Source organism: Ciconia boyciana, chromosome 1, assembly GCF_034638445.1.
Source record: "Ciconia boyciana chromosome 1, ASM3463844v1, whole genome shotgun sequence".
Lineage (NCBI taxonomy): Eukaryota > Metazoa > Chordata > Aves > Ciconiiformes > Ciconiidae > Ciconia > Ciconia boyciana.
Genome location: NC_132934.1, coordinates 88700762 through 88718837, shown reverse-complemented (window position 1 = coordinate 88718837; position 18076 = coordinate 88700762). Strand labels below are relative to the sequence as shown.

The following is an 18076-nucleotide window of genomic DNA, read 5'->3' as shown; positions in this document are numbered from 1 at the left end:
TTTCTGAAATGGACAGTAAAGCTTGCTACCTCAGCAGCCTGCACTGGAAACGATGCTTAAGGCTCCTTACAGGTAGATGGTCAACAGGGTTGATGCTAGAAGGTGTGTGTGGGAAGGAAGACAACAAAGGATATTTGCTCTCACAGGCAGGAGAAGAGTCTCTGTTTCTGTTATTATTTCAATATCATGGGAAATTTCTTCAAGGCCACCACTATCTTCCCCTCCAGTTACCATGGCAAAAATCTCTATCTCCAGTTCAACCTGCAAGCCTGCTGCCACCTAGGAGAGACAGGATTACTCACAGGTAAGGTGCGCATGTTTCATACTCCTGCAAGCAGTGCTTGCAGCTGGTTCTTAGTCTGTGTTGTCTGATTAAATTAAAGACTTAGTGCCCAGCACACATGATTGTGCTTGCCAGTTACCCAGTATCTGTTTCACTAGAAAGGTCTGTACGAAACAGTGTCTCTTCATATTGCAGTTTGACAGAAAACTGCCAGATGTTTGTGTTTTCTCCCCTTAAACTTCCTTTTAGGTTCCAGAGAGAAAAGGGGAATTGGGACAGTTGGGAGAGAATAAAAAGAGAGGTGGTCGATGCCCCATGCCTGCCAGTGTTTAAGAGGCATTTGGACAATGCCCTTAATAACATGCTTTAAATTTTGGTCAGCCCTGAGGTGGTCAGGCAGTTGGACTAGATGATCATTGTAGGGCCCTTCCAACTGAATTATTCCAGTCTAGTCTAGTCTAAAAAGAACACAGAGGTAGGGAGAAAAAGGAGATACAAAAGGGATGGATGTGCTGAGAGGAAAAGAGAATGGAAATTATTCTAGCCATTTTAAGTGCTGGGTTTTGGCTAGGGCTCTGGACTAAGAGGTTTAACTTGCATTCTGGCACTGCCTCCTTGCACAAGTCATTGCTTCTTGATTCCGTGCCTGTAACAGCATTGGCAAGGATATTGCCTGCTATTACCTAGATGCTGTGGGGATACTGGCCAGCACAAGATTTGTTCAGATACGACATGCAGGTGAAGAGAGAGACTGAACAAAAGCAGGAAGCATGAAAGCTTCCTCCTTAATGAGATGATTTCACATGCTATGGTGCTTTACTAGATAAAAGACTTAAGGTGGAGAATAGTTGCAAGCAGGAGAGGAAAGGGTTCAGGCAAGACTTTACTAGGTTCAAGTCTTGAAGGTATCACGACAGGAGATAAAGTCTAGGCATAAGACAGAGCAGATATAACAAATGCCCTAAACGATGGGAAAACTCAGAGGTAGTGGTAGAGTATCCCGTTTGCTTCAAAAAAGCTCTCTTTAACCTCTGCTTGACCTTCTGCTTTCCACTGAACTTAACATGTTTATCCCTCTGCATTCTGGTGCAGGGTCTGAGACTCAGTGCACAGCGTGCTCGGCTGAAAGCAGCAGAGGGACAGTGGAAAGCAGCATCACTTCAAATAAACAAATCATGTATCCTGCCAGCTCTATTCCCAGACAGCTGGTCGAGAGGACCCCTACTAGATGGCCTGAGGGCCAGCTGTGCCTAGCAAAAACCAAAAGATCTTCCATGTAACCTACAGGTCCTGGTGTGTACATCACTCTCAGCCCTGTGTGCGGAGGTGGTTGCTTCACCCGAAACCTGTCAGAAAGAGAAGAGAATTAGTTTTCCAGAAACTGTTTCAGGCAGGCAGAAGGGCAATGCTGGGAAGCAGGCCGTCTGCTCTTCCTCTGCTTGTGCAAATGACAGCAGGATTTTTTTAGTTCATCCGTCCCATCACAATGTACAATGTGGGCTACAGCAGTATTCCTGGGCTTCTAGCCAAGGCTCAAGTTTCTAACAAAAAACCCCAAAGGAGCAGATTAATGGGCCAAAGTAAGTCTCCAAAGAGCTCGTTACACTGCCTGGTCCTTACACAGAATGTGAAACATCAGCATTCTCAGCCTGCATAGACAAAGGAAGCTGAAGTACAAATTACATCTTCTTGGCAAACACCTGTGGGTTGCACACCCCAAAGTCCTTAATGATCTTTATTTAATGTCCTTTGCTACGATTCTATTGCAGAAGGCATGATACTGGTATAAATTTTGTGTAAATAATCCTCTTTAATTTCACAGTACCCACTAAGGCAGTAGTTTCACTTCGTCATTTCTCACTGATTGTTTCACAATCTGTGCAGTCCTTTTATGCATGCAACTTCTACTGTTAAGATCTCTAAAGATCATTAGAGCAGATAGGACCTCTACTTTTTCATGGCTCTGGACTTTATCCTGTGATTTTAATTTTCATCTGAAGAACAGTTACCAGCATGCACTTGCACCAGAAGCTGTTAAAGGAAAGGCAGTAGAAGAGGCATTCCTAGTAATATGGCTCCATCTTATGGAAAGCTCTGGCAGAATTATAAACTGGCTGTCAGAGTTCGTGTACTTTCTCTGGAGTGTTGGCTGTTATGAGAAATGACTTGATTTTTGTCAGGATGTCCCAACACATTCAGGCTATGGTATGGACATTGTGGAAGGCACATAGTTAACTACTGACCCTGTCACAGAAAAGTTTTGGCTTCAGCCTGAGGCAGACGTGGCTCAGAATTGCCCACCATTGGCCCTACCTCTGCTCTCAGCATGTTCTGCTGTCATTCAGCAGCTAGTCACTTAGCTGTTCTCTCAAAGCATCTAGTAAAAGGCTTAAAAGATAAGCTAGATTTATCAGCATCATGGTGGTATTTTCCTTTACTGTCAACATATAGTGCCCTGGCATGAAAAAAAAAGTTTTAAAAAAATGTAATGTGCACAGCTTGAGCTCTAGGATGTTGGTATGTGATCTGCTGATTTATCCTGGCATGCACCATGATGCTTAAATGTGCATTGAAGGAAAAAATGTCTCTCTGAGGCCATATCTAACTAGGCTGATTTAAAAAAAAAAAAATTATCTCTGCCATCCATCCTGATGGAAGGAGCTGTACAGTAGTCTCTCAGCTGGTCTCGAACAGATTTCTAAAGTGCCTAGTTGACTGAGTACTCACAAGAAATCATGATGATCCCAGCAGGGTAAGTCTCCTGGGTACATAAAGCATACATACATAGGTTTCCTAGTACATATAGCACAGCTAAGGCAAGTGCAGTTGAGCAAACTGAGTGGGAGGAATATGCTTTGCCCTCTTTTCCGTCACATGTATGGCACCTGGGAGGACAGGGGTCATAAGCACACCTGCCTGAACTTTGCTAAAGTAAAACCACTGGAACTGTGCTGGTGCAGGACTGAATGAACATAGGTGCAGTCACTCAAAAGGGGAAATAGACCACAGAAGAAAAAGCAGTCACAAGGTGTATTTATATATTCTCTAAACCGTGGCTGGGTAAATCTGGTAATTTCTTGAGATTTGTCATGCAGTGCAAGAGACAATCTGCTGGACTGCAGACCTAGAAATGGACTTACGCTCACCACATTGGAACACAGTGTGGTGCTATCTTGTCCCACACACTGACAGGGGTGACACTGAATAAGGGAAATGTGTGCATAAATAAATGGTTTATTTCATCCTCATCCTCTGCTTGTTCCCAGTGTCATCACTGAAGCTGTTTTTCAGTGCAGCTAAAGACACATGGCTGCCTGAATACAGCTGTGCCTGTTTAGATTGTCTGACTGGCAGCATCCAGCAGTATTTCCCAAAGCCAAATATGATACTGGTTACCATGAAGGAGTTTGGTCCCTGAACCTGAGAAGTTCAATTAAGAACCAGTAAATAATCTGCAATGGGCCAGGACTATGCATACAGGGCCTGCTGTTCCTCACTGGTTTCCATCTTCCTAATAACACTAATATGGAAATAATGCTGTATTTCTAATATTATCTCCTCTTCTATATCCTGCAAGTCATTATCGAATGATTCCAAATATAAAAATATAATTTGTTATCTCATGTTCATCAGATCAGAAGGTTGACAATTAACAACCAATGCATATTTGGACAGTTAAAAACCAAGGTACTAAGAATTCAAACTAACCTTGAGAAGTTCACACCAACGTTCTTCAGGATCACGGTGGCTGCATAGGTGCAGCCTTCCTTTAGTACTCCAAGCGTCACTCTGGGTGGAATGAGATGGAAGCCACTAAGATGCTGTCTTGTTGTTGCAAGAGAAGATGTGTTGACCTTTCCTGCGACAGGATCTTCTATCTTTGCAAACAGAATTAAAATATTAGACAATGGATAAAGTTGGTGGCCATCAAGTTAGGTTCAGAGTTATTTAACCTACATTTGACCTCTGTCCACTCATCCTGAAGAATTATAAAAAGACACCCTAATTTGAGTAAAAACTAAAGAGGCACTTTGAATACTGTCTGCAAATTTATACTGGTTTGAGTTTTCGGACATGCTAAGCCACTGAGATGTATCAGGGGGAATGGGGAAGCTCTGCTCTTTTGGATATCAGAGCTTTCATGTGGGTCCCTGGTGCAGAACTATGCTTTTGGCATATGAGTTTGTCCTAGCAGTTGAGAGGAAAGGTACTTTCAGAATTGCCAGTAAACTTATACGTAAATTGTAACTGCTATTGTTTCAGTAAACAGATTCAAAATACCTTACGGTATTGCTCCAGAATGAGTATTTCATGCAAAAGAGATGACTGAGAGGAGATATTAATATCAACAAAAGAGATGTTATTTTACCTTTTTATTTGCTATGGAGTTTAGTTGTCTCCCCTGGAGGGATGATGGTAATTTCACTTTCTCTTTTCTTGGCTGTCCTGCAGCATTCACCAGCAAACTCTGAACTTTACGTTGAAAGGGTGTCTCTTGTGATCTTGCAGCCTTGTTTAGGTCTGGGAAGGAAATATTTCCAAAAGCACGAAAAATGAAGCATTATCTTTAGCCTAATCCTGAAGTTCTTGTTCAGATAAGACTTTTATTTTCTATGAAAGCATTTGATTAGCACAAGGACAGAAGAATTGGTCTCATTTTTATTTAAGAGGTCAAGAAAGGCATTAAGAAACCGCTAATAGTAGCGAGTAATTAAAATTTAACTAGTAAATAAATAATTACTAGAACTAATTAGTTGGAAGCATCTCGGTGAAAACTCGCAATGAAGATATAAACACCTGTGAAAGTGATTAAAAACAAAAGAGGAGGTACAAACCCCCAAGCACTAAAATCAAAATCGAGAACATTACTATTCCAAAGGCATGCCTGCACTGCACAATGACAGTTGTGCAGAAACACCCAGGCTGGTCAAGTCAAATCTGTATGTCCATACAACAACAAATTCCAGTCCAGGCCCCAAAGCAGTACAGCTCTGCCAGCACAACCAATTAGGAAGCCCTGTCTCCGAGTGAGATTTATTGTCTTGAATGCAACAATTCATTCATATGCATGACCTGTATGCTTCTGATTCTGGGCTTAAGATGGTCTTAGCTACTTTGTCATCTTTGACATGTGCTCCACTGTATAATGTAGATAGACTGAGCATAGGAATGGCCAGAGAAACTTAGATCTAAATACAGCTTCTTTTGCTTGACAGCCTAAGACATATTTAGCTTACTGTAAAGTCTGATAACTTCTGAAGGGAAAACAGAAGACAATTATGGTGGCTGTCTTCTCACCAGGGGTCAACCTCTGGATCAACATTTTGTACTGAAGAGAATTGTTTTTTCTCAGTTTGGACTGCAGGAACTGTCTAGCTGGAATGCTAAGTCTGGTCAGTTAGTCATCGTGAGGAGGTAGAAATGTTATTTGAGAACAGCATCTTCTCTAGACTCCCCCTCTTATTTCTAGACAACAGAAATGCACGTAGAGAGGGGCTTCCCACCTACACAGCAAATGGGCCAGAGCTTATAAAAAAGCTAAGCATGTACATTATGGAAAAAACACTAGCATTTCTTGTTTTGCCTAAAGGTAAGCGAAATTTATGCTTTGACGTTAGAAGTTAGTGTAGTTTTGGCATCTCTCTCTCCACCCCTCCCACCCCCCCAAGCTGCTGTTCCTTTTGTCACCTACCGTGTGGCTCTGGAAGTACAGATTAGTACATCTGCCCTGAGGTCTATGGATTATGCATAAATAACAGAGGAAATTTAGCAAGTTTGAAGGCAACAGCTCTTGCAGAGCCCCACTACTAAGAATAAATGGTACCAGTATGTGTGGAAGGGAAAGGAAGGGGAGAAGGGAAGCTGCAATGTAGGATGCAAGGATAGGTTTTGCAAGTATGCACTGCCAAAGCTCAGCTGGTGTGGCATTATGCAAGAGCCAAAGGTTGGGGCTAATTAAAGCAGACTGGTGGCTCTCCAGTGGTGATCATCCAAGGCTGTCACCATAAGCAGATGCATAAACAGAGTGAACAACAGTAGACACAGCAAGGAAAGCAAAACTGAATGGGGATGTTTAAATGGCAAAGACTATGTAACCACAGCAAATTCTGTTCTAGAGTATTCTGTTACAGGCCTTAATGAGCAGGAAAAATTGGCTCATGCATTTTTTTTTTTAGTAGAGAAATTACTTCTTGGCTTTGTCTGCAGTTCTACCATCCCCATCATACCCATATTGTTATAGCAGACTCCTAGGGTGAAGGAGGGAATCTCTCCCATTAGTTTTATACCTCTCTCCATTTCTGCCAGTCTTGCATTCAGATGTATTCAGAATGCTGAACAGAGATAGGTGGATTTAAATTTCTATTGTAAATATTTTGTCAAAAGTTTTAAGAAGATAGATATCAACCTGCTCCAAAGTACATTCTGGAAGGCAGCTTTACCTGTTGTGGTGCTGGAACCTTCATTTTGTTTGGAATGAGCCTGCAGCAGAAGGCCAGGTGAAGGTGAGGAATCACTCATGGTATTGAGACATTCAGATGCTAAAGGGAAAATAAGGGAATACTGTGACAACTATTTTTCATGATCATCATCATTTTCATAAACGCATGGAAAAAAAAAATCACAAAGTATTTGGCACTTTAATTTACACAGCCTTTGAAAGCTGTCTACATAACCATGAGAGGCTAGGTAAATTCTGCATGTGACATTTTGCTCCACTGGGCAACACAGATCAAAAATGCCTATCTTGTGATTAGTCATTTCTTGTTCTCTGGCTAACTGAGCACTAAGCCAATAAAGGGCTAACGGACAATCCAACACAGGTCTTCTGGTGATTGCAATATGATGATCGCAAAATGAGGAAATATGGGAATTAGCGGGGGTCTGATAAAGCCCCAGGGAGGACTGCTTTCCTGATATGATTCTCTGCTCTGTGTGACTTTTAATCTCACTATGTGATTTCAGTAACTTGTCAGGGCTGCTTTTCAAACAGAACTGAAGTATTCCTCTCAATGCTGTAAAGCTCAAACCTAAGATGATGGTTCACTCTTTCACTGCTTCCTGTCATCCAGTCACTGCTTTCCTCCTATATCCTCCAAACTATCCTTAGCCTGCATGTTTCCTATTCCATATCACTTTTGCCCCAGTCCCCAAGCTGCCCATCTTACCACTCAGTTTCTGAATTCCATCTCCCATTTTTTCTCCTACAGTCATACTAAGTCTTTTTCTAAACTTGGCCTCCTCGGTTTTTGCTTGTCCACCTCTAACTATTGTTTATTCCATGTAAGTTTTTCTTGAGCATTTTGCAGCCATCCATCCCTCATTCATAGCACAATTCTTCAGCTTTGCATCCAAAGCCTATGGCACTTCCACATTCAGTGATGTCTGCAAAGGCTCCTTTAAACACACCAAATATAGAAGTCTCATAGACCACATTTGTATTAGTGGATTAAACAGGAACACTCCCAGATACTAGAACATGATAATCTATACTGTTAAATTGTTAGAACACTGGCATGATATTGACTGTGCCACCTAACAATCTCACCAAAACCACTCTCAGGTACACAAGTTTTGGCCAGGGAAAAGGCCATTTTGTTTTGGGAGACTGAATTTACACAGCCTACTCCATACTGGTTGATCTCAATGTCAGGGAATGCCGCTAGGTATGTTTCATGTATCAGAATAGATATAACCGTTGTGGTCCAAGCAGTTCATGTGTCAAAATGACTGGGAATACATGGGGTCAGATAATGTAATTTAAATTTAACTGCAATATGAAATGAGACAACTGGTTAAAACAATGAAGAAGATACTAAAATGTTACCAGACAGAAGAGCTCAAATTACCTCTACTGGGGTTTTTGATCATCTCTAGAGGGAAATTCCCACTTTGTTTTTTTTGAACTGGAGGAAGTGCCTTAGACAGTGCTTCCACATCAAGAAACTAGAGAAAAGTAAGAAAGAGGGCTTAGGTCTCCCAACTAAACACTTAGAAAAAAACAGCAGGCACATTCCACCACCCCCACCCCCCCACCCCCCCCAAAAAAAAAAAAAAAAAGGGGGGGGGGTGAAGGGGAAAAAAAAAAAGGAGGTGCAAAGGAGATCTACAAATAAGCAGAACCAAAGTGGTAACTACAAAAAATATATATAAGTATATGTCAGATTCCAAAGTATAATTTTTAGTATGCTTCATGCACTTACAGCATTTATCAGGTGAGATTACAACAGGAAAGTTCCCAAGGGCACCTTTAACCCAGGAGGGTTAGTCTTCCTAATTCCCTCTCTAGTTAGTAGAGAGAGGTTTTTGAGGTGTAAAGTGAAAAGACCCAAGGTTCAGCTTCTGCTCTGAATCAGAGTCTCTCCAGAGTTTATGTAAGGAATCTACAAAGTCTGTACTCAATAAACATATACCACCTCCAAGATATGTTTCCTTTGACAAGGGCATATAGTTCCCAGTATTAATTCTGCCACAACTGTCCTCTGTAATGGTTTCTTGAGATAAATTGAGGCTGAGATATAAACCCACAACTGTCTTTGTGGGAGTATGACAGAAATTCTAACACAAATTCATCCAGTTTTCAGCTACATTACCTTTTTCAGGAAAAACTCCTTGCCAAATTCTGATTCAAAATACGGAGGAATAATTTTGTTTCTTATTGCCATTAAGGACTTCTTTTCTTCATCAAGTTCCTTCCTAAGAAATTTTTAACATTGTTGGTAAGGAAAAGAAAGAAAAAAAGCATTAAGTGAGTTAACCCAGTTTTTCAGTATTATGTCTGAAACATTGAGGAATGAAAGGGATAACGGCAAGTGGCATTTTTTTTCTGGTTAATCACATTGAGCGATATTCTTGTAATTAGCAATTTTCTCAGTGATAGACCAAGAACGAGCTGGTCTGCTGTGCAGAGAAAATGTCTTCCTCAGATACTGATTTATGGAGGAGCTGATCAAAATGCATATCGACTGTGGGTTGGCTGCTACGAAGAGCTCCTCCTCAAAACATGCTCCAGTTCTCTAAATCTTGTGGAACATGTCTGAGTGTGCCAATAGTGTCTTTCAAACCTTCCAACAAATATTTAAATCTGAGAATTGGTATTTCGGATGCATTGCTAAAATTTATAATACAAAATTAATCTAATTTCCTTATTTTATCACAGAAAAACTTGATGGCTCTGTGGATACAGAAAAAGCTGTTCAAACTTCTGAAGGTAAGATTCACCAGAGTAAAGACCGGTTATGTTTTCAGTTTGATTTAGTCCAGTTTTACATTACTATAGTTTCACTGGCTTGTGGGCTCTAATATCAGCTATGAAATTATCACTCTTATTCATATTGAGAGTTTTGACACTGGCTTTAGAGCCAAAATTGCACATTATGTTCCTGGGTGCTGGCTACTCAGATATACATATTTAAAGTTATTCTTTAAGTAGTATGCAAAACAGCTAAAATGATATATTAAAATATAAATCTGAAATTATAAAATTTTTTTTAATCTCATGCAAGTCAGAAAGTAATCAAGTAGTAGTATGGAAGAGAACTTAGCTTTCAATTGGTATTTAACCTTTCACAAAAATAAGAAAGAAAAAGCAAGTTTCTGATCATAATATTAGTTCATCACCATTTCAAGTTATTCTGTTTAATCTAAGAAAGAGTGAATGACCTAAATAGCTGTCAATATAATTATTTTAAGTCCATTGTGAATGAATGTATGTTACTGACAAACTTTCTCTGTTAATGCTAGTTCATGGATCAGGTTTTCTATTTCTACATAAATGAAATGCATATCTTTAGTTCTTTAAATTAAAATAGTCATGCTTGGATTACACTGAGGAATTTGACTTTCTATCAGATCCACAAAGCCCTTTCCTGTAGAACTGCAAATGATAATTATTTTAATGCACAATGTTTAAATGAGAAGTTTTTGTGTGGTATTAAAGAATTATAAGATGCAGCAATATAATTATTTATCTCCATAGAATAAGAGTCTGTAAATTTACTTTCCAAAAAAATCATATTTTTCTCTCATTTAAGAGTGGCTTTGAGATTACTCGTATTTTTTTTCCAAATGCTTTTGTGAATTACCCTATCTGTGGATTGTAATCCAGTGACTTTTGATTTACACCTGAGCAGAAATTCTCCTGAAAATTCATCTATCTGATTGTGAAATGTACATTTTTAGCAATATATGCTGTTTCAAACCATCTATATAGATTTTTTTCTTGAACTCATCAAACAGCTTCACCATTCATCAGTGGGAGATAAAGGGCAACTTTTTAAAAACTTGAAAGCAAGTGAAGTAAAGGGGATTAGAATTAAAGTTGAGGGTCAGCCTTACATACAACTTCAAGGATTACAAAGATTTTTATGTTTATACACATACACACTTCCTCCTGTAAAAGCACTTCTACTCTGAAGATTATAGCACCTGCCTCGGAACTCCCATGAGAAATACTTTACAAACAGGAAATTGAGACACAGGTAATTCCCAAAGTAGAATGTTCAAATGTGGCAAATGGGCCTTGCTTTAGTAAGGCATTGATTTTTAAGATGACCCTAATCTTAAGGTTCTTAAAGATAATGAGTTTACCTGCTGTCCACATGTTTTGCCTCCTAAAATGTCCTCAGAAATGCAGCTGCATTTCCGAGGTATAAACCATGAGTGTATCCTGCACTTTATAGTGCACTCCACAATGGATGGAGTGCACTATAAAGCACAGGAAACGCTCACGGAAGTGGGGACGGAGAGAAGCCTCAACAGTCAAGTGAGGAAGCGGTGGACATAGTAGGCAAGTAAAGGGCCTGGGGTGATGTGAACATAAGGGACATCACAATCAACAAAACAGGGCTGAAGTGGGGTCACACCAAGCATATGCATGTAAATAAGGAAATGCCTATGGGATGGCATTATGGGGAATCAGCACAGCTGGGTGCCTCTCTGAAATGCCTGTACACTACTGCGTGCAACACAGGTAACAAACAGGAGGAATTACAAGTCTGTGTGCACTCACAGGGCTATGACTTCATTGGGATCACAGAGAAGTGATAGGATAGCTCACATGACTGGTGTGCTGTGACAGATGGATATAGGCTCTTTAGGAAGGACAGGCCAGGAAGGCAAGAAGAGGAAATTCCCTGTTTGTAAGAGAGCAGCTGGAAAGCATGCAGCTCTGCCTGGGGATGGGCGCTGAGCCAACTGAGAACTTATAGGTTAGGATTAGTGGGCAGGCCAACATGGATGGCATTGTTGTGGGTGTCTGCTATAGACCAGCTGATCAGGAAGAAGAGGTAGATGTGGCCTTCTTCAGACAACTGGAAGAAGTCTCACGTTTGTAATTCCTGGTCCTCATGGGGGACTTAAGCCACCCTGCCCACCGCTGGAAAGCAGCTCTGCAGAGAAGGACCTAGGAGTCCTGGTGGACACCAAATTGAACATGAACCAACAATGCGCCCTTGCGGCAAAGACAACCAGCAGAATCCTGGGCTGCATGAGGAGGAGTGTTTTCAGCAGGTCCGAGGAGGCAGGGAGGTGAACCTTCCCCTCTATTCAGCACTAGTGAAACCACATGTGGAGTAATGTGTCCGGTTCTGGGTTCCCTGATACATTGAAAGACATGGACTTAAAGAAGCAAGTCCAGAAAAGGGACACAAACATGATTAAGGGCTTGGAGGATCTTTCACATGAGGAGAGGCTGAGAGAGCTGGGACTGTTCTGCCTTCAGAAGCTTTGAGACACCACCATGTGATAGACGTGTCTGGGGTTCTATTTGAAAAATCAGCTGGGATTTGTGGAATACCCGAATCTTAACCTAAAGCATCAGCATTTGAAAATATTAATATAAATTATTTTCCACGCTGGTGGCAGAACTAGAAAACAGAACACAGGACTTCTGACTTCAGCTTTGTTTTGAATAGCATAAGTTAACAGTAACACTCCTAGGTTTTGAAAAAAATGAGACAGACTCAAACCATCCATTCAGCATTTCTGTTGCAGAAAACAGCCCATTATTTGCTAGCAAACCACTGAAACATTACCCAAGACCTGGTGAAATCAGGAACAATCTTTCCAAAAACAGACTTAAGTTGGCTCTTAAAATAATTAACTTCCTGTCCTACTAATACTATTACCTGTACTCCTCTAGTCTGCTCTGCCACTTGGACACTGGTGTTACTCCTTCGGGGCTGAATGATCAGGGAAGAAAAAAGTAGTGAAAATGAGAAAACTAGCATGATGTTATAAGCACAAAAATATTTAAAAGATAACCCTGGAAAGAGAATGCTTTTTATGAGAGTATTTTATATTAACATCTCAGGTGACTCCTGACTTGGACCTGTATGGTTTGCAGCAAAATTATTCGCCCATATCTGCATTTTTGTTATATTATTCAATGAAAGAAACTCTCAAAATCCCTTTCCAACAAACTTTAAAGTATCTTTGAGATAAGAAAAGAAGAGGCATAGAGGGACAAAATAATCATAGGAAAAGCAAGTAAAACATTGTGATACACATCTAGAGATCTAGGTCTTTAATGACAGTCAGTAAAGTACATTGCCTTGCCTGTGTGCTTGGTTCCATCCTTTGCGTTATTTACATTTGCATCAGTTCTCACTGGTCTGTCCTACCTGAACCTCTGCTGTTGGTCCTCTCTTTGGGGAGTGATTGTCTTGTCTGTGTGACACTGGCGATGAGAAGCCACTGCCTGTTCATACAGCTCAGTTATGTGAGCTGCAAGGTAAAGAGTATTATTGAATGTGCATGTTCTGCTAAGCACTGCTAAGTGTTATGAATAAAAACCATAAAATTATATATATTTAATGCATCTTTCTGTCACCTGATGAGAACCTAACACATTCTTTATTACTGAGAGGGAAGAAGCAGAAAGAATTCATTCCAAAATCAAGTTCAGAACATTAACAGATAGGAAATTAATTCAATTCAAGGTAGAAAGAACCAGAAGCAGATTAAGTTCATACCTCTACCCTGTATTTCCTGAAATATCTTTATGTTCTTTCAATATACAAATCAAATCCTGTGAATAGGAAAAGTTGCTGAAATTCAGCCACTTTCTGACTGGGGAGCAACATTCCAGGTCTCTATCTCCAGCTGAAGAAAATAATGTGGGCTTTCAGGGACCTTTATTACTTTCAGCTTACTTAAGTTGTACTTAATTGTGGCTGTGAAGCAGCCATAATCAATATTCTCCTTCCAATCAATGGAAGGAACTACTAGTTCAATATGTATAATGGAGAAAAGCCAATCTTTCCATATTTAAGACTGTGACCAGCTTTGGGGCTTTACTGAAGAGTTTCCCTGTCCTCTGACATCTTCTTTAAAATGTGTTGCTTACTTCATGCCTTGGACCTAACCTGTGAGTCCAAAGAAATTTCCTTGGTTGAAAATAAACTTCCGTAGGAAAATTGAGGAGATCTGAGTATTTGAGAGGTATGTTCCTATTCGATTATGACAACATCTCTTAGTGTTTTGGGAATTATGTAATTGCAAATGTTAAAATTAGGGGTTTTGTTTGGTTTGGTTTTTTTGTCAGCTTTTTCACCATAAAATATACTTTTATTTTCCTCCTTTTTCTATTTTTGCCTATCTTAAAGAGCTTCTTTTTCACACTATCTTTGTCATTAATAATGGTATGTTACAAGTATACCTCCATTTTAGTTATGTTTTTAAATCAGGAAACTGTGTAGTATGCAGTTGTTCCAGCAGTTTCCATTTACTTTGCACAGTATGCTTTTTTTTAACATGCAGAAATACTCTTGATAAGGCAGGAAGGGCAGAAAAATAACACTTTAAAGGCTAGCATCACTATGAGATTGAATACTATGGATTTTTCTAGGGAAAGGCTTATGGATTTTAAAAGAAACAAACATCTTAATTTTTATTTGTACCTACTGAAAGCATTACTAAATGTTAACAAGTATCTTATGAAAACTTCAACAGAAATCCACAAGGGAAAACTAATACATTGTTCCATCTTTCCCTCAGGCAAGGTTAATGTAACTAAAACACATGATCGTTTGAGATCAGATTTTCAAGTGTAATAAATAACCAGGACTTATCCAGTTGCTTTGAAAAACTTGTCTGAAAAATTGATACTTGTATAAAAGTAACCAAGTACTGTCATAATACTTATACCTAAGAAAACTCAATACATGTGAAAAGGTGAGTCAAAATGCCAAATACACATGCCTAAACACAGGAACTGTTTTTTAGAGGCACTGAATCTTTGATGCTAACAAGTTCTAATCACCTGTGAAAATCATACAGAAGCATGTACATAGCACATAGATGAATTCACCTTTATGTTTCTTCTTTAAAAATAATACTACATGACTTAAAAACTTACTATGATATTTTACAATTGTAAGAGATAGATATTCAATTTTTATTACCTCTATCACTGAGATTTTCAGTTGACTTCTCCCACTTAGGGAAGGACTGCAATGAAGAAGGAATAACTGTGACCATGTGAGAAACAGACCTCACAACAACAGCATCCTGTTCAAAGGATTTCTATCCTAAACAAGTGTTATCTTGTTACCTGAGAATGCAACTACAAGAATGGAGGTATTTCAGCGTGTTAGAAAACATGAGCTGGTGAAAAAGGAAATGAAGTACAATTTCCCTGGTCTAAACAGGTATTGGTTTCCTTCTTGATGACCTACTTCACAGATGGCTCCGTATTTTATATGGTTGCTGTTTATTAAATCAACTAAGCCAGTTCATATTCAAACTCAAATCCTTCTGCAAAGGATTTGAACCAGATCTAAAACTCATGATCACAACAAGAAGAGGAGAACAACAAGAATGGGAAATATGTTCAGGAATTTGTAGGCTTCATTACTGAGGAGCTCTCTTGTGACTCGTTTACAGTAAAGTGTTTGAGGGGTAAGAGACTCTAAACTCAGCTGTTTCCTTTATTCTTATGCAGTCCCTGAAAGCAGTTAAGTGGAAACCAGTGTTTCTGTGACCAGGCAGTCAAGCTTGTAACAGAGCTGGGGAACACTGGAGACCTGGGAGGAGTGTGACACCAATTCCTGGGTCACAACACGTCCACACTGAGGCTCTACTGCTCAGAAAAATAGTTGTCCAATGTGAAATCTGTACTTGGAAATGTGTGTATGGTAGCTGGTACAACCAACAATAGTCACTGGACAAGTCCATTGGAACTGAGCAGCATGTGAGATTCAGCACCTGGATCTCATCAAAGGAAATAAATATCTGCCCAGAGGATAAAGGCAGATGGAGTTACTCATAGATCACTTCTCTGTGTTCCTCTTTCCAGAAAGGTTGTAAGTTCCTTCCTGTTTTTTTGCTAGATATTTCTTTACTCTTTTTTAAAAACTTGTATGTCACTTGAAAGTATTGAGTCAGAATATATACAGAAGCATGTAATATAAAAAATAGACTTTAGTTGCAGCAAATGAAAATGCTAACTTGGCTAAAAAGTTCAGAGATGAATTCTAGAATTACATGGGGTTTTTTTAAGCTTGTAACGAAAAATAGTAGTAAAGTTATACATCTACCCAGAAAGCTAGGAAAAGGAAATTAATGGCATTTAAAACTGGAAAGATTTCATGCCTAATGTTTTTGCATGTTGAGATAAGATTTAAAAGGTAGATTTCTAAGGCTAAGATGATGTTTATTTGCTAGAATACACTCACTTTCGAAAGGTGGATAGATCATCTGGTAGTGAACATTCAAACTAACATGGCTAGATCTTATTTTTCAAATGTCAGGTTTTTTTAATTCAGTATGTTTGAATTCACTATATGCTTGTTATTTGATTAAATGGAAATAAAAGTATTTCTTAAATAAGACTAAAAAAAGAAAAGTGTTTAACTACTAAAAATCTAGTGTGTGAATTCACATCATGCAAGGTACCAAATGAAAGGAAACTGTAGGAAACAAATAATTTAAATAACTGAAATAGACCAAACTGATCACTCTTTACATGAGATGTAAACAGTGCTTCTCTCATTCATCCTAATTCACCCCACCCACTTTTGCTGCTTGAACTTTTCTAATGTTTTTTACCACTCATCTTCCACTAACCTCACTGTTTCCTGACTGCTACCCCAAGTGCCTCTTTCCCTGTTTTCCCACCTTTCCCATTCCCTATTCCCCTCCCTTTTCTTTTCACTCTCTAATTAGCTGTGCAAATTAGGAGAGTACATTTTCCAAAAATATAAATGCTACTCAGCAGTAATAACAATATGCCTCCAGATTGTTTTCGGATTATCCCAAAAGCAGAGTTTTAAACTCTTACTATGGAGGTGGCTGTGGTTGAAATACAAGTCTCCCAGCTGCAATGACAACAGACTGGAAACATTCTCATCCTAATGTTGGGGGATATACATATTTCAGTATTTTTGGCCTGTGTTTTTGGGAATATATCATTCCGTAGAGCCAAACTCTTGAACTGTTTTGAGCATTGCTTCCCCAAAATGGCAGTAGTGCCATTCCATAGCCCAGCTGAATGCTGAGTGTGGCTCTGCTTTACCATTAAACTACAGCAGAGCTGGCACTGTGCTATCCTAACATTTGCTATTTTATTAACGGATAATTCTGGGTTTTAAGGCTCACACTTCCAATGCAATACAATGGTTTTGTTGGAAAAAGTAGTTAAAAACTGTATTTTTGTCACCGTAACCAGTTCAAGGAGACTTGCAGCATTCTCCTTTTCCTCTTCTGTTCTTGGCTCTTTTACATTAATCTCTTCCAGCTCATTTTCCTGCTTTAAAATGTTGTCTATATATTCCTGGTGGAACAATGAAAAAGAACAAGAAAGATGCAGATGTTTTCTTTGCAGAGGTAGACTTAAGGGGCACATATATAGAGATAAGAGTTTGTCGGAGTAATGGACGTATAGGCTTCTTCTCAATGTCATAAAGGCCCCTTCTGTGAATTTGTGTGAACGGGTTATATAGATATCTAAAGGTTTGCATGGAGAAGTAGTTTTTAAAAAACCCAACAGGTCAAAGAGAGGAGTACTTGCTGAGAAGGTAGCAGGAGAAAGCTTACCATGGACTAATCAACTCTGAAGACTAGCGAGACTACTGAATCTGCAAGAACTAATATACTAAGGACTTCAAGAGCCTGCTGAATCTCTACCAGGCCACTAGCACATGTTAGCATCCACAATGAACTGTGTGACTCGGACCACGTCCAACAGCTATCTAGATGCTCCTGGTGCATCAGTGTGACCTCCTGCTTCTGAGTAGGCAGGTAGGTTTGGTCTCCCCACTGTTGCACCAGCCAGGCAAGTACGAGTGCGCATGCAAGTGTTTGATTAAACTATGTGAGTGAATAAAGGAATGTGGTGAGTAAATAGCTGCTATTAATAATAATAAATTATATTATTAAGATCAGCTTAATGAATAAAAAGTGTTCTAACAAACATTGTGATCTGTATCTGCCTCCTGTTTGACCTTCTGTTAGGGAAAAGGAAATTTACAACATCATAATTGAAAAATTAGGTTCAGAAAAAAATCTGAAGCTCTGTTTTTAGACAGATGTTTACTTTGCCAGAATCACACTAAGTGCTCCAGAAAATAACACTTTTGTTTTCCCACACTTCTTTATGCTTTAGAAGATCAGCTGGATGGAAAAAAAGGGTACTTACAGAAGGTTGTCCTAACACACCACTCTGCTAGAAAGCTACATGCAGTACCAAGCTTTATGAATTGAAAAGGTTTGCAGAAGCAATCTGTTTCCAGTTCCAGTTCTTTTTCATTCCTTTATACCTCTTAAATCTTAAAGGAGATGGAGAAAGGAAGAATA

The 18076-nt window shown here is 39.3% G+C and overlaps 1 protein-coding gene across 1 annotated transcript in view; it reads right to left on the bottom strand.

Annotated features, from left to right (window-relative positions):
- Positions 1-18076, bottom strand: part of SPAG17 (sperm associated antigen 17) — a 115489-nt gene that overhangs the window by 1240 nt on the left and 96173 nt on the right. Inside the window, exons 36-46 of the mRNA XM_072851530.1 lie at positions 16941-17054; positions 14686-14731; positions 12904-13006; positions 12409-12462; positions 8875-8977; positions 8137-8227; positions 6724-6822; positions 4653-4804; positions 3992-4161; positions 1569-1629; positions 135-279 (exon numbers count right to left, since the gene is read on the bottom strand). Coding sequence (XP_072707631.1) covers positions 135-279; positions 1569-1629; positions 3992-4161; positions 4653-4804; positions 6724-6822; positions 8137-8227; positions 8875-8977; positions 12409-12462; positions 12904-13006; positions 14686-14731; positions 16941-17054 — 1138 coding nt within the window. The remainder of the gene's footprint in view (positions 1-134; positions 280-1568; positions 1630-3991; positions 4162-4652; positions 4805-6723; positions 6823-8136; positions 8228-8874; positions 8978-12408; positions 12463-12903; positions 13007-14685; positions 14732-16940; positions 17055-18076) is intronic.